The sequence below is a fragment of the Staurois parvus genome, unplaced genomic scaffold (genome assembly GCF_062004578.1).
Source record: "Staurois parvus isolate SC_StPar_1 unplaced genomic scaffold, SC_StPar_1.0 ptg001484l, whole genome shotgun sequence".
In the NCBI taxonomy this organism is placed as follows: domain Eukaryota; kingdom Metazoa; phylum Chordata; class Amphibia; order Anura; family Ranidae; genus Staurois; species Staurois parvus.
The window spans coordinates 32733-56601 of record NW_028319280.1 but is presented as its reverse complement, the minus strand read 5'-3'; the positions used below and the strand labels follow the sequence as shown (position 1 = coordinate 56601).

The 23869-nt window shown below is 50.0% G+C and overlaps 1 protein-coding gene across 1 annotated transcript in view; it reads left to right on the top strand.

Moving 5' to 3' along the window:
* Window positions 1-23869, top strand: part of LOC149435585 (SCO-spondin-like) — a 234063-nt gene that overhangs the window by 189987 nt on the left and 20207 nt on the right. The window contains 17 exon segments of the mRNA XM_089662513.1: window positions 2959-3129; window positions 5034-5249; window positions 6611-6778; window positions 8633-8764; window positions 8842-9082; window positions 9239-9391; window positions 10185-10231; window positions 13755-13925; window positions 15582-15752; window positions 16451-16603; window positions 16812-16942; window positions 18672-18793; window positions 19061-19107; window positions 20973-21191; window positions 21268-21429; window positions 21507-21623; window positions 22382-22520. Coding sequence (XP_089518639.1) covers window positions 2959-3129; window positions 5034-5249; window positions 6611-6778; window positions 8633-8764; window positions 8842-9082; window positions 9239-9391; window positions 10185-10231; window positions 13755-13925; window positions 15582-15752; window positions 16451-16603; window positions 16812-16942; window positions 18672-18793; window positions 19061-19107; window positions 20973-21191; window positions 21268-21429; window positions 21507-21623; window positions 22382-22520 — 2560 coding nt within the window.

Genomic DNA, 23869 nt, shown 5'->3' with positions numbered 1-23869 from the left:
ATGGAGCTGTCCTCCCTCATACATCATATACATCTCAGACATGGAGCTCTCCTCCAATATAATCAGACATGGAGCTCTCCTCCCTCATACATGGTATACATCTCAGACATGGAGCTCTCCTCCAATATAATCAGACATGGAGCTCTCCTCCCTCATACATGATATACATCTCAGACATGGAGCTCTCCTCCCTCATATATCATATACATCTCAGACATGGAGCTCTCCTCCAATATAATCAGACATGGAGTTCTCCTCCCTCATATATCATATACATCTCAGACATGGAGCTCTCCTCCCTCATATATCATATACATCTCAGACATGGAGCTCTCCTCCCTCATACATCATATACATCTCAGACATGGAACTCTCCTACAATATAATGAAACATGGAGCTCTTCTCCAATATAATCAGACATGGAGCTCTCCTCCCTCATACATCGTATACATCTCAGACATGGAGCTCTCCTCCCTCATACATCGTATAGATCTCAGACATGGAGCTCTCCTCCAATATAATCAGACATGGAGTTCTCCTCCCTCATACATCATATACATCTCAGACATGGAGCTCTCCTACCTCATACATCGTATAGATCTCAGACATTGAGCTCTCCTCCCTCGTACATGATATACATCTCAGACATGGAGCTCTCCTCCCTCATACATGATATACATCTCAGACATGGAGCTCTCCTCCCTCATATATCGTATGCATCTCAGACATGGAGCTCTCCTCCAATATAATCAAACATGGAGCTCTTCTCCAATATAATCAGACATGGAGCTCTTCTCCCTCATACATGATATATATCTCAGACATGAAGCTCTCCTCTCTCATACATCATATACAGTTGTGGCCAAAATTATTCAACCCCCAATGCTGTAAAGGGGTTTAGGGACTATAGTGTACATTTGGAATTGTATTCAGAATCAAATCCTACAAGGACGTTGTAACTACCCAAATGCAACTAAAATGACATCAATTGTTTATGTAATACAGTAGTAAATGGTTCTTATGTGGTTTCTTCATTGCCACAATTATTCAACCCCTTAAAGACTACCACTCTGAAGAACAGAGGTTCATACAGGTGCTTTCCATCAGGTATTGAAAACACCTGTGGATGTCACCGAGCAGCAATCAAGCATAATAAGCACCAATTAGGCAGCTTTAAAATGACTGTGATACTCAGCTCCTTCTAGACATTTACTGGTGTGGTTACAAACATGGTGAAGGCAAGAGAATGGTCCAGGAAGACAAGAGAAGAGGTGATTTCTCTTCACAGGAAGGGCAATGGCTATAAGAAGATTGCAAAGATGTTAAACATACCAAGAGACACCTTAGGAAGCATCATTCGCAAATTCAAGGCAAAGGGCACTGTTGAAACGCTACCTGGTCGTGGCAGAAAGAAGATGCTGACTTCGACTGCTGTGCGCTACCTGAAGCGTAGAGTGGAGAGAAGTCCCCGTGTGACTGCTGAGGAACTGAGAAAAGATTTGTCAGATGTGGGTACAGAAGTTTCAGCCCAGACAATAAGACGCACACTGCGTAATGAAGGCCTCCGTGCCAGAACTCCCAGGCGTACCCCCTTGCTGTCTCCAAAGAATAAGAAGAGTCGACTGCAGTATGCCAAAAGCCATGTGGACAAACCACAAAAGTTGTGGGATAGTGTTCTGTGGACTGATGAAACAAAATTAGAACTGTTTGGGCCCATGGATCAACGCTATGTTTGGAGGAGGAAGAACAAGGCCTATGATGAAAAGAACACCTTGCCTACTGTGAAGCATGGTGGAGGGTCAATCATGCTTTGGGGCTGTTTTGCTTCTGCAGGTACAGGGAAGCTTCAGCGTGTGCAAGGTACCATGAATTCTCTTCAGTACCAGGAGATATTGGATGGAAACGTGATGCAGTCCGTCACACACCTGAGGCTTGGGAGACGTTGGACCTTTCAACAGGACAATGATCCCAAGCATACCTCCAAGTCCACTAGAGCATGGTTGCAGAGGAAAGGCTGGAACATTTTGGAGTGGCCATCGCAGTCACCAGACTTAAATCCGATTGAGAACCTCTGGTGGGACTTAAAGAAAGCAGTTGCAGTGCGCAAGCCTAAGAATGTGACTGAACTGGAGGCCTTTGCCCATGAAGAATGGGCGAAGATACCCGTAGATCGCTGCAAGACACTTGTGTCAAGCTATGCTTCACGTTTAAAAGCTGTTATAACTGTAAAAGGATGCTGTACTAAGTACTAAGATTGAATGTCACTTGGGGGTTGAATAAAACTGATAATGCTGTGAGCACAGAAAAGACATTTGTGGTTATTTCATTATAACTGTTATGTTATATTTGTCTGACCTACAAGTGCCTCTTTAATGTAAATGTAAGCAAGATGACTGAATGATCAAAAGCAATGTCAAACTGGCCAAAACACTCAATTTCAGTGGGGGTTGAATAATTTTGGCCACAACTGTACATCTCAGACATGGAGCTCTCATGCAGTATAATCAGACATGGAGTTCTCCTCCCTCATACATCATATACATCTCAGACATGGAGCTCTCCTCCCTCATACATCATATACATCTCAGACATGGAGCTCTCCTCCCTCATACATTGTATACATCTCAGACATGGAGCTCTTCTCCCTCATACATGATATATATCTCAGACATGGAGCTCTCCTCCCTCATACATCATATACATCTCAGACATGGAGCTCTCCTCCCTCATACATTGTATACATCTCAGACATGGAGCTCTTCTCCCTCATACATGATATACATCTCAGACATGGAGCTCTTCTCCCTCATACATGATATACATCTCAGACATGGAGCTCTTCTCCAATATAATCAGACATGGAGTTCTCCAATATAATCAGACATGGAGTTCTCCATCTTCCTACGTCATACACATTTGGTCTTCCCTCAGTAATCTCTCTCTCCATTCCTCCGCAGGCCCAGCAGATGAGGAGTTTGGCCCCTGGTCCCCATGGACTCCGTGTTCCAAGAGCTGTTCAGACCGCCATTTCCCTGCGGTGAAGACGCGGTCTCGGTTCTGTCCCTCTGGAAGGAATTGCAGTGGAGAGTCCTTCCAGGAGAACGTCTGCAATCTCCCGCAGTGTACAGGTGAGTCCCTGCCAGGGACTGAGACCAAATTCTGTCCAACCCAAATCTGCCGATAACTTCGGGGTTTCCTGTTACCAGATCTGTGTTGTGCTGAAGTTGTCCTCCTGGGGAGAGCTCTGTTCCGGATACATATCTATCATTCTCCAGTCACATGACAGAAATAGGCGACTTCCAATAACTCGCTTCTTCTAGAAATGACTTATTCTGATGATATAGAGCTGGCACTGGCCCTAGTATGGAATCCTGATGGCAGCCAGGAAACCAGCATTTTCACCAGGAATGGTCAGCAATGGAGGTCTCATCACAGGCTTTATCGACCATTATAATGGCCTTTACTAGTTGGATTTCATGGACATCCTTAATATATTGTGCCCCCCATTTCTCTGCCCCCCCCCCCCTTCCCTCCCATAGGTCTCTTGTACAACAGAGCTGATCTAAAGACCTAAAAATATCATGGCCCAAAGATGGAGCTGAGGAGAACATACATATGTCTTTGTTAACAATGTAACAATTCTAGAGAACACTAGAGGGAATGAGCAGATACATGGAGCCAGTGGTGCTCCTTCCCTCTAGCGTTCCCAAACATTTTTAAAGTGTTACTAAAGTCAAAAAAATGTTTTTAATCCAAATAACAAACACGTTACACCATTACACAGAGCGGCCCCAATCCTCCTCTTCTCGGGTCCCCCGCTGGCACTCTTGGCTCCTCCTCTTCTTTGTGTGTCCCCATAGCAAGCCGTTTGAAGTGTCTGCTCGCTCCCAAGTTGTGTGTCTATGGAGCCGCTCCCCATAGATTTACACAGTGGGATTAGCCCCGCCCCCACTTCCTCCTTACTGCATGTGATTGACAGCAGCAGGAGCCAATGGCTCGATTTATTAGACTTTATACTCACAGTGATCATCCAGTCATGCACAGGGGCGGACTGACAATTCATGGGGCAATAGGGGATCATGGGGCCCCTGTTTCCTTGCCCAAACTCAAAAAAGCTTATGAAAAAGGTACCAGGGGCATCTCATGGGGCCCCCTACTGACCCTGTGCCCGAGTTTCCAAATGGTCAGTCCGCCCCTGGTCATGTGGAAAGGAAAACTCTAATGTATTCAGTTCCTCCGTACATGATTGGGTTCCTTTGGGTTCAGTGAAATATTTCCAGCTTTAGTAAATGACGCAGTTGGAGCGATCGAGACATTAGTACAAATGAGTATATTGGGACTCGGGCTGTCAGACTAACACAGGGCGCACAATGCCGGGAGATTCCAGGATGTCCTGGAGGTATAACTGGAGTCCTCTGTTCTGTATGGGCTGGGATGGTTGGGATTCGGGCTTGTGTTGAAGGCATCAGTCTGATGTCAGTTTGAGATGTTCTCTGTGATCATTCAGAATTCACTGACAGGTGTGTTTGACCTCTTTATGATCTTCAGTTGACTTCCTTCTGGCCTGCCTTTGACCCTCAGTTGGCCTCCTTCTGACTTGCAGTGGACCACCTTCTGACCCTCAGTTGACCTCTTTCTGGCCTTCAGGTAACCTCATTATGAGCTGGAGTTGACCTTCTGACCTGCCTTCAGTTTGCTTCTGTCTGGATTTCAGTTGACCTCTTTATGGTGTTCAGTTGACTTCCTTCTGGCCTGCTTTTGACCCTCAGTTGACTACCTTCTGACCCTCAGTTGACCTCTTTCTGGCCTTCAGGTAACCTCATTATGACCTGGAGTTGACCTTCTGACCTGCCTTCAGTTCACTTCTGTCTGACCTGCAGTTGACTTCCTTCTGACCTGCATTTGACTGGCTTTAAGCAGGTTTTGCCTTCCCATAGACTTGTACAGGAATGTAAAATTCACTTGAGGTGAACAAAGTCCGTCCTCATAGGTGGTTCTTTTCTTCATATTGGGATGTTCGGTGTCCTCTCAGGTCCTGACTCTCCGCCATGTGTCGATGAGGAGTGTCAGCAGCGGAACTGTTCTTGGAACCCCTGGTCAGAGTGGAGTGAGTGTTCCCGATCCTGCGGGGTGGGACAACAGAGACGTCTTCGTACTTACAACCCGCCTGGTGAGAAGGGAGTGTGGTGTGACGACATCCTGACCGGGAACACGGAGAGGAGATTCTGCAACCTGCAGGCGTGTATAGGTAACAGAGGGACCAGATGGGAGGGGGGATGGAATGTGTCATCTAATTTAAAATATGAGAGCGCCCTCTGGGGGATGGGCAGAGTACTGCAGTGCTGAGCCCCCCACAGGAGTGCATTGTGGGATTATATGGTCATATCAGAGTGATCCTGGAGAGCTGGGTGCTGTGAGGGGTGGAAGGTCCTGAAGAGCTGGGTGATGGTGGGTGGGGCTAGGTCCTATAGAGCTAGGTGCTGGTGGGTGGGGGTAGGTCCTGGAGAGCTAGGTGCTGGTGGGTTGGGGGTAGGTCCTGGAGAGCTGGATGCTGTTGGGTGAGGAGCTGATGGAGAGCTGAGTGCTATTGGGTGAGGAGCTCATGGAGAGCTGGGTGCTGTTGGGTGAGGAGCTCATGGAGAGCTGGGCTCTGTTGGGTGGCGAGGTCATGGAGAGCTGGGTGCTGTTGGGTGGCGAGGTCATGGAGAGCTGGGTGCTGTTGGGTGGGGGAGGTCATGGAGAGCTGGGTGCTGTTGGGTGGGGGAGGTCATGGAGAGCTGGGTGCTGTTGGGTGGGGGAGGTCATGGAGAGCTGGGTGCTGTTGGGTGGGGGAGGTCATGGAGAGCTGGGTGCTGTTGGGTGGGGAGGTCATGGAGAGCTGGGTGCTGTTGGGTGGGGAGGTCATGGAGAGCTGGGTGCTGATGGGTGGGGAGGTTATGGAGAGCTGGTGGCTGTTGGATGGGGGAGGTCATGGAGAGCTTGGTACTGATGGGTGGGGAGGTCCTGGAGAGCTGGGTGCTGTTGGGAGGAGATCCTGGAGAGCTGGGGGCTGTTGGGGGGGGGGGGGGCGGGTCCTGGAGAGCTGGGTGCTATTGAGTGAGGAGGTCATGGAGAGCTGGGGGCTGTTGGATGGGGGAGGTCATGGAGAGCTTGGTGCTGATGGGTGGGGAGATCTTGGAGAGCTGGGGGCTGTTGGGGGGGGGGGGGGTCCTGGAGAGCTGGGTGCTATTGAGTGAGGAGGTCATAGAGAGCTGGGGGCTGTTGGATGGGGGAGGTCATGGAGAGCTTGGTGCTGATGGGTGGGGAGATCTTGGAGAGCTGGGGGCTGTTGGGGGGGGGGGGGGGTCCTGGAGAGCTGGGTGCTATTGAGTGAGGAGGTCATGGAGAGCTGGATGCTGTTGGGTGAGGAGGTTATGGAGAGCTGAGTGCTGAGGATTGAGGGGGATGCGGGAGTTCATGGTTGTACAGATGCTACCTGGACGTTGTAGGCCATGATGGTGGAGCACAATGGAAATGGAGAAATGTTCCTCTCTAGAATAATCTGTACAATACTTTATAACCTTCAACAAGTTTCTCCCCCACCACCTTCTCTCATTCCCCCTGGTATAGTAAATGGCAGCTGGTCCAAGTGGAGTCCATGGTCCTGGTGTGACCGGACATGCGGTGGAGGAAGATCAGTTAGAAGCCGGACCTGTACAAGTCCACCACCAAAAAATGGAGGAAATGAGTGTCCTGGTGAGAAGTACCAAGTGAGGATCTGCAACCCAAAACCCTGCGGTGAGTCCACAAGGGTGACCATACCAACAAACAGCTGGCTGAACATTGATTCTGCTCAGACATGGCAACTGTGAAGTACGTGTTCAGGAGCCACACCTGGACTGTGAATCAAGGCCATACACAGGGGGCCCTCAATCAGGGAGATCTATACACAGGGGCCGGAACCCATGGAGAGACCTATACATGGGGGAATGGTGGGGCAAACACCTGAGGGGTAGACCCATACATGAGGCCAGCACCTAGGCATAAACCTATATACAAAGAGGTCCACACACCCAAGTGAAGACCAATACACAGGGGGTCAAACCCAGGAGGGAACCCCATACACAGGGGAGCCCACGCTTGGGGGTAGATTGATAGACAGGAGGACCTCCACTCAGAGGGAGACCCATCTGTACACATGGGCCACCAACACCCAGGGGCAAACTCCATACACTAAGGGCCACTAAGGAAAACATATTGACAGGGGGCCCTGCACCCACCAGAGGAAGACTTATACACAGGAGGCCTGCATCCAGAAGGAAACCTTTTCACAGGTACCCACACCCAGAGGGAGACCCACACACAGGGGCCCTGCAATCATCTGGAGACCTAAGCACAGGGTACCTGCATCTAGAAGGAGATGGTAAACAGGAGGCCCATACCCAGACGGGGAACCATTCACGGAGGCCCAAAACCAGACAGGGAACCATTCACAGGGGGCCCATACCCAGACGGGGAACCATTCACAGGGGGCCCATACCCAGAAAGGGAACCATTCACAGGGGGCCCATACCCAGAAGGGGAACCATTCACAAGGGGCCCATACCCAGAAGGAGAACCATTCAAAGGGGGCCCATACCCAGAAGGAGAACCATTCAAAGGGGGCCCATACCCAGAAGGAGAACCATTCACAGGGGGCCTATACCCAGAAGGAGACCCACACACAGGGGCCCCGCAATCATCTGGAGACCTAACCACAGGGTGAAGGAGATAGTAAACAGGGGGCCCATACCCAGACGGGGAACCATTCACGGAGGCCCATACCCAGACAGGGAACCATTCACAGGGGGCCCATACCCAGACAGGGAACCATTCACAAGGGGCCCATACCCAGAAGGGGAACCATTCACAAGGGGCCCATACCCAGAAGGAGAACCATTCAAAGGGGGGCCCATACCCAGAAGGAGAACCATTCACAATGGGCCCATACCCAGAAGGGGAACCATTCAAAGGGGGCCCATACCCAGAAGGGGAACCATTCAAAGGGGGCCCATACCCAAAAGGAGAACCATTCAAAGGGGGGCCCATACCCAGAAGGAGAACCATTCACAAGGGGCCCATACCCAGAAGGGGAACCATTCAAAGGGGGACCCATTCCCAGAAGGGGAACCATTCACAGGGGGCCCATACCCAGAAGGAGACCCACACAGAGGGGATCTATACCCAGAAGGGGAACCATTTACAGGGGGCCCATACCCAGAAGAGACCCGCACACAAGGGGCCCATACCCAGAAGGGGAACCATTCAAAGGGGGCCCATACCCAGAAGGAGACCCACACAGAGGGGATCTATACCCAGAAGGAGACCCACACAGAGGGGATCTATACCCAGAAGGAGACCCACACAGAGGGGATCTATACCCAGAAGAGACCCGCACACACGGGGCCCACACCCAGGGAGGGGAGTATATGATCAGGAGCACGTCTTGATAACATTGATGGTGGCCCTTGGACATCTTCCCATTTTTGGTGGCTCTGAGGAGACGTTCTCGCTGCGATCTCTGCCACACATCCCCTGTTCTGGTGTTCTGGTGTATTTTGATGTTCCCGTCATCCTTATTGGCTGCGGTGTTTTGTGGTTTCCTCCCTATAGAGGAGGGATGCCCGCCGGGTATGGAGGAGGTGGAGTGTGCCAATCGCTGCCCCAGGCGTTGCTCGGACTTCCAGCAGGGAATCGTCTGCCTGGATGGAGATGGCTGTGAGCCGGGCTGTAGGTGCCAGGCAGGTAAGTCTTGTCCGCTCTTCTTCCTCTGTGGCGCGTGGCTGTGCTGGGCCCCAATCTGTGTCCCGTATGTCCCCCAGGAACGCTGGAGCAGGACGGCCGGTGCGTCACCATGGCGCAGTGTGAGTGCACAGACAGCAGGGGGCAGAGCTGGACGGCACAGAGCTCCCTCCAAGAGGACTGCAACAACTGCACCTGCACTGATGGACGCCTCTCCTGCACCAACCTCACCTGCACCACCGCCGACTGCAGCTGGAGTCAGTGGTCCACCTGGTCTCAGTGCTCCGTCACCTGTGGGAGTGGCCAGCAGACCCGTATCAGGTGACAACAGCCGAGCGGGGTTTTGCTGGGCTGATGATGTGGTCGATGGCATTGTATGTGGTGATGTTGGCAGTGCTCCTCACAGTGACTCACGGCAGTGGGGACCTTTATGATGATGTACATTATAGCATCCTGACCATCTTCTCCGGTGTACAGGACCTCCACGTCGGGCTCACAGAGGGAGCAGTGCCGGAATCCGGAGAGTCAATCCCGCCCGTGTCACCCAGGGAGGTGCCCGGAGCTGTGCCCACACGGGGGCTGGGAGCGGCAGACGGGGGACGTGTGGCTGGTGGGCGAGTGTCAGCAGTGGTCAGTATCCATAAAAATGAGGGGTCTACCTTGGGGGTTCCTCTGTAGCAGGGGTCTCCATACCATGGCCCGCGGGTCAAATCTGGCCCACTGTGAGATCTTATTAGGCCCATGGCTAGGGTCAGGTCACACCCCCAATGTACAGACTGAGGATTCGGGTCACCAGAGGCTGCCTATGGTCTCTGCTTTGACCTGATGTAAGGGGGAACTCTGATGAGGACCCTGATATTAGGAGGGCTGTGATGGGGATCCTGATGTAGAGGGTTACTTGTGCTGATATATTTATCTTTTCTGGAGAAAATGCTGCTCTGGGCTCCTTTTATTGCTGGCCACCTGTCTGAAGGCCTTGGTCACATGATCTGTTCTGAAGGACAAGTCACATACGGGGTGCAGCCAGGGTCTGAAATGGCCAAAGTGCAACCTCCTCCCCCTCCCCATTGATGGGCTGTAAACTATCTCAGCTGTGTAGATTGCAGGTTCCGCCCCTTTTGCACCCTTCTCCTGCTCAAGCACCCAAGGCAGCCATCTTTTCTGCCTACCCATAGGCCTGGTCCTGATTGAGGGAGGATAGCACTGTCAGGAGGGAGAATGAGGATTGGAGAAGAGAACTGGAAAGGAAGCAAACAGTGACCAGGCATTGGCTGGAAAGTGTGATGTCATACTCTAGAACATAAAGTGGAACGTAGTGAAGAGAATTCCACAGATTGGGGGCAGTGCGGGGAGTTCTGGTAGATAGACGCTGCTTCCTCCACCTGTGTGTCTCCTTCTGACTTCATTATATCTCTTCCTCCAGTATCTGCACCCCAGAGGGGAACTACTGCCAGGACATTGAATGCAGAGGTGAGTGCCCATCTCCAGGGACTCCATCTTCACTGTAGTGCTGAAACCTGATTGTTACTCCTTCTTGTATCAAGATTTTCTCTTCTCCTTCCTTTTCCCCTTCATGTTCCTCTTCTGATTTATCTTCTCTTCTTGTACCTCTTCACGTTCCTCTTCATGTTCCTCTTCCCCTTCCTTTTCTCCTTCACATTCCTCTTCATGTTCCTCTTCTGTTCTTGTACCTCTTCATGATCCTCTTATTGTTTCTTTTCTCTTTTTGTTCCTCTTCATGCTACTTTGAATGATCCTCTTTATGTTCTTGTTCCCCTTCATGTTCCTCTTCTCATTTCTCTTCTCTTCTTGTACCTCTTCACGTTCCTCTTCATGTTCCTCTTCCCCTTCCTTTTCCGCTTCATGTTCCTCTTCTCATTTATCTTCTTGTACCTCTTCAAGTTCCTCTTCATGCTCCTCTTCCCCTTCATGTTCCTCTTCTCATTTCTCTTCTCTTCTTGTACCTCTTCACGTTCCTCTTCATGTTCCTCTTCCCCTTCCTTTTCCTCTTCATGTTCCTCTTCTCATTTATCTTCTTGTACCTCTTCATGCTCCTCTTCCCCTTCCTTTTCCCCTTCATGTTCCTCTTCTCATTTTTCTTCTCTTCTTGTACCTCTTCACGTTCCTCTTCATGTTCCTCTTCTGCTTCCTCTTTCTCTTCAGGATCTTCTTCTTGTTTTTCTTCTCTTCTCATTTCTCTTCACGCTACCTCTTACGTTCCTCTTCTTGTTTTTCTCTTCTTGTGCCTCTTCACACCACTTTTCATGTTCCTCTTCATGGTCCTCTTATTGTTTCTTTTCTCTTCTTGTTCCTCTTCATGCTACTTTGAATGAACCTCTTCATGTTCTTGTTCCTCTTCATGGTCCTCTTCTCATTTCTCTTTTCTTCTTGTACCTCTTCATACTAGTTTTTACGTTCCTCTTCATGTTCCTCTTCCCCTTCCTTTTCCTCTTCAAGATCCTCTTCTTGTTTTTCGTCTCTTCTCGTTTCTCTTCACGCTACCTCTTACGTTCCTCTTCTTGTTTATTTTCTCTTCTTGTGCCTCTTCATGCTACTTTGAATGATCCTCTTCATGTTCTTGTTCCTCTTCATGTTCCTCTTCTCATTTCTCTTCTCTTCTTGTACCTCACAGTCCTCTGCATGTTTCACTTCCCCTTCCTTTTCCTCTTCAGGATCCTCGTCTTGTTTTTCTTCTCTTCTCGTTTCTCTTCACGCTACCTCTTACGTTCCTCTTCTTGTTTATTTTCTCTTCTTGTGCCTCTTCATGCTACTTTGAATGATCCTCTTCATGTTCTTGTTCCTCTTCATGGTCCTCTTCTCATTTCTCTTTTCTTCTTGTACCTCTTCATACTAGTTTTTACGTTCCTCTTCATGTTCCTCTTCCCCTTCCTTTTCCTCTTCAAGATCCTCTTCTTGTTTTTCGTCTCTTCTCGTTTCTCTTCACGCTACCTCTTACGTTCCTCTTCTTGTTTATTTTCTCTTCTTGTGCCTCTTCATGCTACTTTGAATGATCCTCTTCATGTTCTTGTTCCTCTTCATGTTCCTCTTCTCATTTCTCTTCTCTTCTTGTACCTCACAGTCCTCTGCATGTTTCACTTCCCCTTCCTTTTCCTCTTCAGGATCCTCGTCTTGTTTTTCTTCTCTTCTCGTTTCTCTTCACGCTACCTCTTACGTTCCTCTTCTTGTTTATTTTCTCTTCTTGTGCCTCTTCATGCTACTTTGAATGATCCTCTTCATGTTCTTGTTCCTCTTCATGGTCCTCTTCTCATTTCTCTTTTCTTCTTGTACCTCTTCATACTAGTTTTTACGTTCCTCTTCATGTTCCTCTTCCCCTTCCTTTTCCTCTTCAAGATCCTCTTCTTGTTTTTCGTCTCTTCTCGTTTCTCTTCACGCTACCTCTTACGTTCCTCTTCTTGTTTATTTTCTCTTCTTGTGCCTCTTCATGCTACTTTGAATGATCCTCTTCATGTTCTTGTTCCTCTTCATGTTCCTCTTCTCATTTCTCTTCTCTTCTTGTACCTCACAGTCCTCTGCATGTTTCACTTCCCCTTCCTTTTCCTCTTCAGGATCCTCGTCTTGTTTTTCTTCTCTTCTCGTTTCTCTTCACGCTACCTCTCATGTTCCTCTTCTTGTTTATTTTCTCTTCTTGTGCCTCTTCATGCTACTTTGAATGATCCTCTTCATGTTCTTGTTCCTCTTCATGTTCCTCTTCTCATTTCTCCTCTCTTCTTGTACCTCACAGTCCTCTGCATGTTTCACTTCCCCTTCCTTTTCCTCTTCAGGATCCTCGTCTTGTTTTTCTTCTCTTCTTGTTTCTCTTCACGCTACCTCTCATGTTCCTCTTCCCCTTCCTTTTCCTCTTCAAGATCCTCTTCTTGTTTTTCGTCTCTTCTCCTTTCTCTTCACGCTACCTCTCATGTTCCTCTTCTTATTTATTTTCTCCTCTTGTTTCTTGTTTCTCTTCATGCTACTTTGAATGATTCTCTTCATGTTCTTGTTCCTCTTCGTGGTCCACTTCTCATTTCTCGTCTGTTCTTATTCCTCTTCACGCTACTTTTCATGTTCCTTTTCATATTTCTTTTCATGTTCCTCTTCCCCTTTAGGATCCTTTTCTCGACTATGTCCTCTTCTTGTCCCACTTCCTATTTCTATTCCTGTTTTTCTTCTCATCCTTCTTGTTCCGTCTTTCATTCCTCTTACTCTTCTCATTCCTCCCAATCTTCCCGTTCCTTTTATTCTTCTTGCTTCTTTTTAATCTTTTTGTTCATTTTCCAATTCTTGTTTCTTTTGCCCTTTTTCTTCTCATTTCTCTTCTTGTTCCTTTACCTCTTTTCCTTCCTCTTCCTCCTATTGATCTTCTTTCTCATCTTTTTCTTCCTCTTTAAGTTCCTCTTCCCATTCCTGTTCTTTTTCATCTTCCTCTTCTTGTCCCTCTTCTTTTTTTCTTCTTTTTCTCATTTCTCTTTCTTTTCTTGTTCCTCTTCCTCATCTCCATCTTCCTTTACCTCTCATTCTTTTTCATCTTCCTCCTCCCATTCCTCTTCTCGCTCTTCTTCATGTCCCTTTATCATGGTTTCTTTCTCCTCATGGTTATCTTCTCCTCTTCTGTCCTCTCATTTATCTCATTCCGCCTTGTCTTTATCTTTGCACTTTTTCTGGGTCCTCCTCCTTTTCTGGTTCCTCTTCCTCTTCACATTTCCTCTTTATTGTTTCTCTTCTTGTTCCTCTTCCTTATCTCTGTCCTCAACCTCTTCAAGTTCTCTGTGGCCCTCAGCTCCTTCCTCTTGGATGTTCCTCAGAGTGTCTCCTGATATCTCACAGTGAGGCCAGCCATGTGTTCCCTCTCAGGTCCTCCAGTATGGCGGTGGTGGCCAATATTTCTGTGTGTTGTAACTTGTGTTCTCGCAGTTGAGCTGAAGCAACACCAATGATGGGGGTAGTAATAGAGACATTCCCTTCTGTGGGTAATTCTGCCCTTCTATCCAATATTCAGTGAATGGTGACTGGACGCCTTGGTCTCCGTGGTCTGAATGTCCGGCCACATGTGGTGCTGCTGTCCAAATCCGGAGTCGTGCCTGTATCAACCCTCCTCCACGTAACAATGGCTCTGAATGCGAAGGCCCGGACACCGAGAGGAGAAACTGTACCAGTCAGCACTGTGAGGGTGAGCCGTCCACCATGTTACCCTCTGTTGTCTATGTAACTCTCAAGGTTCTCTATATAGGAAGGACCTCATTTACTAAATCCTGGGTGAAGTGAAGTTAATCTGCGTCCTCTTTAAACAGTCAATCATGTGAAGATTGAAAACAATGGCGTTCCTCCTCCTCCTCCTCCCTAACATTGTTGGATTTTTTCAGTGGACATAAAGTCGGGGGTTGGCCATAGGTGGGAACATGTCTCAAAGGGAGTGATGAAAGGTGAGATGTGTGCCTGTTCTCCCTCTGCCCACCAGTATCTCCGCCCATAGTGGACATATGGTATGGGTCTGGAGAAAGTGGGAATCTGGGACATATAGATGTTCCAATTCTGCAAAGCTATCACGTACCTAGTAATGGAGGCCAATGGAGAGAGGGCTTCCCTTGTGGCTAAGTTCCGGACTCCCCTGAGAGTGGGAGTAAGGTCCAAATTTGCACAGGTCGCCTGTAGGAGTGCTGGTTGGTGGTCCACTCAGAAGCACAGCTGGTGCATGGAGATAGGTCTGCAGACAGGAGGCGCCTGTGCGTGGTATGCAAGCCCTTCCGGGATTTAGGTGTTTACTGGGTAGTCGGTTCAAGCCGAGGTCAGGTACCAGGTGGGAATCAGAGCGGATGTAGTCAGATGGGATAGCCGAGGTCATACACAGAGGAGCGAGAGAGAGAGAGAGTATCTGTAACCCAGGCCGAGGTCAGATCAGGGGTAAGGCAGAGTAGACAGGTCTAGGAGCAAGCCGAGTCGGTAACAGGAAATCACGGGTCAAAGTCACAGGAACCAGGAACAGGGCACGGGGAGCTAGACATCATCCAGCAACTAGAGGAAGTGATGAGCCTCCTTATAAAGGCCATCTGGCACCAAACTGAGGCTGATGTGTCCTTCTGCGGCCATGCAGAGTACTGGCAGAAATGCCAGATCTTCCAGAACTTCTGCCATGGACAGGACCCTGACAAAAACACTGCCAAAGTTCACCGATTTTTGCAAACCACAAGAGAGACTTTGCTTTGGTACTTCCGTGCGAGGCCTAGGCTCTGTCAACTCAGCAGGGAGGCCTGGGTTGGGCATGGAAGCAGGAAGAATCCCCGTATTGATGAGGTCTGAGAGTGGCAGTCCTGTTCCTACCCTACTCACCACAGGGGAGGACAAGCTGGTCCAGGTGCACTGAGGGCTTGCAATTAGTGGCAGGCAGGTGGAAGCGGCTTGAAACCAACCCACTTATCAGAAGAACATGCAAAATGGCATCACAAAGCCCAACAAAGCTGAGGAGAGTCCCAAACCAGCTTGCCACACTTGAGTTTGCCTGCTGAGTAGTCGATGTGGCACATTATCTGCTTGTCATAGAGCTCGTCCATTTGTCCCATGTTCTGGAGGAGGAGGAGCCAGCAGCCCCATGCATGTCCAAATGTTTGTGATGGAGTCTGTGGGTGCCCCGGTTTCGGGGATAGCACAATTACTGTATCAGTCCTAGGTACGTACCAGTCTGGGGGCCTGTTGGTAGGTTGTATGGGGCCCCATGATTTGTAATGATGACCCTTGCTGTATATCGCCATCATTACTGCCTTTTATTGTCCACCATTATTCCATCATTTGACTGGAACATTCCACCCTTATGTGTCTGTGGTCCCTTCAGGCAGCAGCCGGTGCGGCTGGTCGGAGTGGAGTCCGTGTTCACGGAGCTGCGGCACTGGAATTAGCAGCCGGACATGGCGGTGCGATTGTCACGGTGCTGAATCTTCGGATGTGGAATGTAATGACGGGGAGCACGTGGAGACTGCGGCGTGTTACCTGCAGCCGTGTGAAGGTGAGTGCGGGAACATGGCTTGTATCAAACATTGGGAAACATGTACTTATGTGATCTATGTTGTCTGTCTGGTCATATGTGTTCCTTGCGGTCATATGTGTTTCATGTGGTCATGTGTGTTCCTTGCGGTCATATGTGTTCCTTGTGGTCATATGTGTTTCATGTGGTCATGTGTGTTCCATGCGGTCATATGTGTTCCTTGTGGTCATATGTGTTCCTTGTGGTCATATGTGTTTCATGCGGTCATGTGTGTTCCATGCGGTCATATGTGTTCCTTGTGGTCATATGTGTTTCATGTGGTCATGTGTGTTCCATGCGGTCATATGTGTTCCTTGCGGTCATATGTGTTTCATGTGGTCATGTGTGTTCCATGCGGTCATATGTGTTCCTTGCAGTCATATGTGTTTCATGTGGTCATGTGTGTTCCATGCGGTCATATGTGTTCCTTGCGGTCATATGTGTTCCTTGCGGTCATGTGTGTTCCTTGCGGTCATGTGTGTTCCATGTGGTCATGTGTGTTCCTTGCGGTCATGTGTGTTACTTGCGGTCATGTGTGTTCCTTGCGGTCATGTGTGTTCCTTGCGGTCATATGTGTTCCTTGCGGTCATATGTGTTCCTTGTGGTCATATGTGTTCCTTGTGGTCATATGTGTTCCTTGCAGTCACAGGTCTGTTCCATGCTCTATGTGTGCCTTACAGGAAGCTGCTTCTGGGGCCAGTGGAGTAATTGGTCAGAATGCTCCTGTCACTCCGCCCTCCAGCACCGCTACAGGGAGCCTCAAGGGCCAAATGTCGAAGCATGTGACAAGCTGGGCAGTGAAGTTCGGACATGTGACCTGTCAGGGTGTTCAGGTAGGAATCCTTCACTGTTACATGTGCCAGGTCCGTGTTCCACTGGCCACAACCAAATATTCCAATGAACCGGATCTGAGCTCATACAAGGGTGACCATGACCATGTTCCATATGTCCTCCAAGATGGCTGGGATCGCACGTGACCCGTGTCCAACATATGATTTTCCTGATGTTTTGTCTGATATTCGTTCCTCTCTCTTGTCTCAGAGTCCAGCTGTTGGCCTCCATTTCTATTCAGCCCATGTGGTTCTCCATGTGACAGCCTCTGTCTCTCCCGATTATCACCGGAGATTTGCCGCAACGTGTCCACCTGCCAGCCCGGCTGTTACTGCCCCCCGGTGAGTGCCAGGTCCGTGTTCAGTGCCAGAGGGGTGGGTGCAGTTCTAGTGCTGGAGTGTGACCAGGCAAAGGTCAGGTCCTTCATTGTCTGACTGGGGCCCATTAGAGTCTCCATTCCATTTGTGGTGGCTTCACCTTGGAATCTTTGTGGAGATCTGTAATCAGTAGAGAAGGTTCCTGGAAGTGTAACGGAACCGGACCCCGACTGCACCAATGTAACGGAACCGGACCCCGACTGCACCAATGTAACGGAACCGGACCCCGACTGCACCAATGTAACGGAACCGGACCCCGACTGCACCAATGTAACGGAACCGGACCCCGACTGCACTGGGGTATTCCTGTTAGACTCCCGCTTCCCTGTCCAAACACAGATCCACGGACCCCACCGCTGACCATACAGGACGAGACACACCAGACTTGTATTAAAAGAGGAAGTGGACTGCTTTATTTTACCACAGACACCAGATATATACAGAGGGCGGGGCAATACATCAAGAGCCACACAGCAGACACTCCCATCAGGAGGGAGGGCTGCTGGGAACACCCCCCACCAAGCCAATACACAAACACATACATCCCATAATAGTTTGCTCCCAAGCAAGACACAATAGAACAATGGGACCACATGGCAGTAAACAATCCACAACCCCCCCCCCCCCCCCACCTATACATGTCTACACAATATCAGGACATTCACCCTGTACCCCTAACAGGCACAGGGGGACTTACACATAGGAGGGATATGGGGAGCTGAGAAAGGGGTCTCCCCACCTCTCCAAAGGGGGCTGTGTTCCATGGGCCCCCCACCCAAAGTGAGATGTGTTCCATGAGCCCCCCACCCAAAGTGAGCTGTGTTCCATGGGCCCCCCACCCAGAGTGAGCTGTGTTCCATGGGCCCCCCACCCAAAGTGAGCTGTGTTCCATGAGCCCCCCACCCAAAGTGAGCCGTGTTCCATGAGCCCCCCACCCAAAGTGAGCTGCGTTCCATGGGCCCCTCCCACCCAAAGTGAGCTGCGTTCCATGAGCCCCCCACCCAAAGTGAGCTGCGTTCCATGGGCCCCTCCCACCCAAAGTGAGCTGTGTTCCATGAGCCCCCCACCCAAAGTGAGCTGTGTTCCATGAGCCCCCCACCCAAAGTGAGCTGCGTTCCATGAGTTCCCCACCCAAAGTGAGCTGCGTTCCATGGGCCCCTCCCACCCAAAGTGAGCTGCGTTCCATGAGCCCCCCACCCAAAGTGAGCTGCGTTCCATGGGCCCCTCCCACCCAAAGTGAGCTGCGTTCCATGAGCCCCCCACCCAAAGTGAGCTGCGTTCCATGGGCCCCCCACCCAAAGTGAGCTGTGTTCCATGGGCCCCCCACCCAAAGTGAGCCGTGTTCCATGAGCCCCCCACCCAAAGTGAGCTGCGTTCCATGGGCCCCCCACCCAAAGTGAGCTGCGTTCCATGAGCCCCCCACCCAAAGTGAGCTGCGTTCCATGGGCCCCCCACCCAAAGTGAGCTGTGTTCCATGAGCCCCCCACCCAAAGTGAGCTGTGTTCCATGGGCCCCCCACCCAAAGTGAGCTGTGTTCCATGGGCCCCCCACCCAAAGTGAGCTGTGTTCCATGGGCCCCCCACCCAAAGTGAGCTGTGTTCCATGGGCCCCCCCACCCAAAGTCACTCCCGTCACAGGAAGTCCTTATCTATGGAATAATAAATGTGTGATGGCCTCTCCCATGTCCTCTCAGGGGTTCCTGGAGCAGTACGGAGAATGTGTCCGCCCCTCGGAGTGTGGCTGTCCATACACGTCTCATGATGGCTTGGCGTATCTGACCCCGGGTGACACCCTGCGTCTTGGCTGTAGAGAGTGGTGAGTCTGATACATAATTGTCTGTACATACGTTCTGTCTTGGGAGATTATCACATAATGAGGGGGAGGAGTCTACCAAATAAAGGGAGGGGCCACTTTTTATGTCCCCTAATGGCACCATATCCATCCTTGTTGTGTTACACTGAACGTCCGGATCACAAGACCATAAAGGACTTCATTACATCCAAATTCCATTGTAGAATTAGACTTTGGGTTGCAGTTATTAGGTCACATGACCTGGAGGTAACCGCCTTTATGTCTTTCCAGCGTCTGTCACCAGGGGGAGCTGCAGTGTAACAGAAAAAACTGTGAAGGTAAGTTATGTATATGGCCACTCTCCAAAACCTATAGAAAATCTCATTGGCTGGTTTGCTAGAAGGAAGGAAGCCATGCCTTGGAGCCCGAGTTCACGGCCTACATGGGCTTCATGGAGCTTACATATAGAGGCTCCTGATTCGACGATGGGGGGCTGTGGCCCTTTCACCAACCCTGTAACCTAAGAGTGGACATACCTGACCTGTTTCATGTAGAACCACACTTCCTCAGGGGCAGGAGAATGCTCCATGATGGATGGGTAGACATGTCCGCTCTCAGCCCTGTAATATATAGGAGGTGCAGAGGTCGTGGGGCTCCATGAAGTTCTCTCTCTGTGGTGGAGATGGTCAACAGTGGTTTCCATTTGTCTCATAGCACAGAATGTACAGCACGTGTTCTCCGGCGTAGGTTGCATCATTTTGGTTGGGTAGGTTGCACCATTTTGGTTGGGTAGGTTGCACCATTTTGGTTGGGTAGGTTGCATCATTTTGGTTGGTTAGGTTGCACCATTTTGATTGGGTAGGTTGCACCATTTTGGTTGGGTAGGTTGCACCATTTTGGTTGGGTAGGTTGCATCATTTTTGTTGGGTAGGTTGCATCATTTTGGTTGGGTAGCTTGCATCATTTTGGTTGGGTAGGTTGCATCATTTTGGTTGGGTAGGTTGCACCATTTTGGTTGGGTAGGTTGCATCATTTTGGTTGGGTAGGTTGCATCATTTTGGTTGGGTAGGTTGCATCATTTTGGTTGGGTAGGTTGCACCATTTTGGTTGGGTAGGTTGCATCATTTTGGTTGGGTAGGTTGCACCATTTTGGTTGGGTAGGTTGCATCATTTTGGTTGGGTAGGTTGCACCATTTTGGTTGGGTAGGTTGCATCATTTTGGTTGGGTAGGTTGCATCATTTTGGTTGGGTAGGTTGCACCATTTTGGTTGGGTAGGTTGCACCATTTGGGTTGGGTAGGTTGCATCATTTTGGTTGGGTAGGTTGCATCATTTTGGTTGGGTAGGTTGCACCATTTTGGTTGGGTAGGTTGCACCATTTTGGTTGGGTAGGTTGCACCATTTTGGTTGGGTAGGTTGCATCATTTTGGTTGGGTAGGTTGCATCATTTTGGTTGGGTAGGTTGCATCATTTTGGTTCTGTAGGTTGCATCATTTTGGTTGGGTAGGTTGCATCATTTTGGTTGGGTAGGTTGCACCATTTTGGTTGGGTAGGTTGCCCCATTTTGGTTGGGTAGGTTGCACCATTTTGGTTGGGTAGGTTGCATCATTTTGGTTGGGTAGGTTGCACCATTTTGGTTGGGTGGGTTGCACCATTTTGGTTGGGTAGGTTGCACCATTTTGGTTGGGTAGGTTGCATCATTTTGGTTGGGTAGGTTGCACCATTTTGGTTGGGTGGGTTGCACCATTTTGGTTGGGTAGGTTGCATCATTTTGGTTGGGTAGGTTGCACCATTTTGGTTGGGTAGGTTGCATCATTTTGGTTGGGTAGGTTGCACCATTTTGGTTGGGTAGGTTGCACCATTTTGGTTGGGTAGGTTGCACCATTTTGGTTGGGTAGGTTGCACCATTTTGGTTGGGTGGGTTGCATCATTTTGGTTGGGTAGGTTGCATCATTTTGGTTGGGTAGGTTGCACCATTTTGGTTGGGTAGGTTGCACCATTTTGGATGGGTAGGTTGCACCATTTTGGTTGGGTAGGTTGCACCATTTTGGTTGGGTAGGTTGCATCATTTTGGTTGGGTAGGTTGCACCATTTTGGATGGGTAGGTTGCACCATTTTGGTTGGGTAGGTTGCACCATTTTGGTTGGGTAGGTTGCACCATTTTGGTTGGGTCTCTTGTCTGACATGTTTGGTGTCTTGTGTAGGTGAAGCGTTTCTCAGCGAATGGTCGGAGTGGACGCCGTGTAGTCGCTGCATCCCATCGCCTCACAATGACTCCATACCGCCATCTTTCTTCTCCGTCCAGCACCGACACCGGATCTGCCTGAATGCCCGGACCGGCTTCCCATGGACAGGAGAGTCTCCATCTTGTAGAGGGGAGCTGACCCAGGAGAGGCTATGCCCCGACCAGGAGATCTGTGATGGTGGGTATGCCTGGTGTGTTGGGGATGGGGTGGATTTATCTGAAGCGGCCTCTGATGTCCACCATCTTTGTCTCAGATCTGTGCATCTGGAACGAGTGGGGGGAATGGAGTCCCTGCCGGGAGCCCTGCAGTGGTGGTTTCCGCTCTAGATGGCGCCATGTTTATCACCCCGTAGACGTTACCCAGTGCCAGGGTGCCCGCTTCCAGTCTGAGAGCTGTAACACGGCTGCCTGTCCAGGTAAGTGTCCGGAGGAAGTCAGACTTGGCTCCGTAACGTCTCCAGCTCACACCTTCCTAACTTCTCTTCTCCCACAGGAGAGAATTGTGAGGACCGCGGGAAGGCCTCCAAGGTGGAATGTGCCAACAAGTGCCCCCGCTCCTGTGCTGACCTCTGGGAACATGTGGAGTGCCTGCAGGGGCAGTGCCGGATGGGTATGGCCAGCTCAGTCATGTGACAAATATTCCGTAATGTACAGCGGCCGGGGACTGGTCACTCTTACTGCCCCTCCCCCTCTCCAGTGACCAGTCACTGTTACAGCTTTCCCATCCCTCTGGTGACCGGTCACTCTTACTGCCCCTCCCCCTCTCCAGTGACCAGTTACATCTTTCCCATCTCTCTGGTGACTGGTCACTCTTACTGCCCCTCCCCCTCTCCAGTGACCAGTTACATCTTTCCCATCTCTCTGGTGACTGGTCACTCTTACTGCCCCTCCCCCTCTCCAGTGACCAGCCACTGTTACAGCTTTACCATCCCTCTGGTGACCGGTCACTCTTACTGCCCCTCCCCCTCTCCAGTGACCAGTTACATCTTTCCCATCCCTCTGGTGACCGGTCACTCTTACTGCCCCTCCCCCTCTCCAGTGACCAGTCACTGTTACAGCTTTCCCATCCCTCTGGTGACCGGTCACTCTTACTGCCCCTCCCCCTCTCCAGTGACCAGTTACAGCTTTCCCATCCCTCTATTGACTGGTCACTCTTACTGCCCCTCCCCCTCTCCAGTGACCAGTCACTGTTACAGCTTTCCCATCCCTCTGGTGACCGGTCACTCTTACTGCCCCTCCCCCTCTCCAGTGACCAGTCACTGTTACAGCTTTCCCATCCCTCTGGTGACCGGTCACTCTTACTGCCCCTCCCCCCATCCCATCGTTGGTCACCCTTGTGGTACATTACCCATTACTCTTCTCTTGCAGGATGCCGATGTCCAGAAGGCTGGCTTTTGCAGGATAAGACGTGTGTGCCGATGGCGGATTGTCGCTGTGGACTGCCAACATCCAATGGCACCACAGAATACGAACCTGGTGCCATCGTCCATGTTGGATGTAATAATTGGTGGGTTTGTGTATCTATCACAATATCCGGAAGTCTTTCTCTAATATCTTTATGGAGGTTCCTCCAGTGAAGTGATTTCATACCAGGAATAGCCACGCCCCCTTGGCATTGTGTCCTTGGTTCCAGTGCTGTGTGATTTATTTCTATGACAGCTCCATAATCTTCCTCTCTTGTGAAGGATCTCATGTATCCAGGTCATGGTACATCTAGTTGTAGTTGCTCAGCTGGACTTGTTCTTTAATGTTTTGTATCTTCTCCAAGCCACTTGTCCACACTGAGTATCAGGAACATCCCCTGGTATCTTCTCCAAGCCACTTGTCCACACTGAGTATCAGGAACATCCCCTTGTATCTTCTCCAAGCCACTTGTCCACACTGAGTATCAGGAACCTCCCCTTGTATCTTCTCCAAGCCACTTGTCCACACTGAGTATCAGGAACATCTCCTGGTATCTTCTCCAAGCCACTTGTCCACACTGAGTATCAGGAACCTCCCCTGGTATCTTCTCCAAGCCACTTGTCCACACTGAGTATCAGGAACCTCCCCTTGTATCTTCTCCAAGCCACTTGTCCACACTGAGTATCAGGAACATCTCCTGGTATCTTCTCCAAGCCACTTGTCCACACTGAGTATCAGGAACCTCCCCTGGTATCTTCTCTCCATCACACAGGGAGCACAGGCACCTCCATCCAACCACCATGAAGCGTGTAGATGGTGTTGTCTAAGAATAGTATCGTTAGGTGTGAAAGTTGTGGACCAGCCCCCCCCCCTGTTCTAGTTATATGATCCCATCCGTTGGAGGACAGTGAGGTCCCATTTTGGACAAAGAGGACAACTGGTTTACAAGAGGTGTGGAAGAGGCCATCTACATCAGAATGGAACAACCATCATTAAACAGGGTTAGGGCCTTCTACACCACCTGTCTCCTACACTTAATGCCACTTTACCATCTCTACCCTGGAGATCTGACAGCCACCTTCAGCCATGTGACTCTGGAGAGTAACACATATGCAGACTGACAGCTCTGGTTTCCTAATGGGAAGCTGTTGAGACCCCCACACTTGGACTACATCCATACAGTGGTCATCTGGAAATGATTGTCCTCAGGGCCGGACAAAACTGCTGGACGTTCTATTTCAGTATGTTGGATGAAATTGGTAACTTCCGCAACTCTTCCACCTCCTGTCCAGTTCTTTGGCAATCAACATCTACACAATCCATACTGACTAGATGAAGGTACTACCTGAGTGGACATAAATACTGGGGAATCTTCTTCACACATTAGAACTAAGGGAGAACCTTTCCAGAACAGGTTCAGTTGGATGTGACTACTACTGCCAGATTCCACTC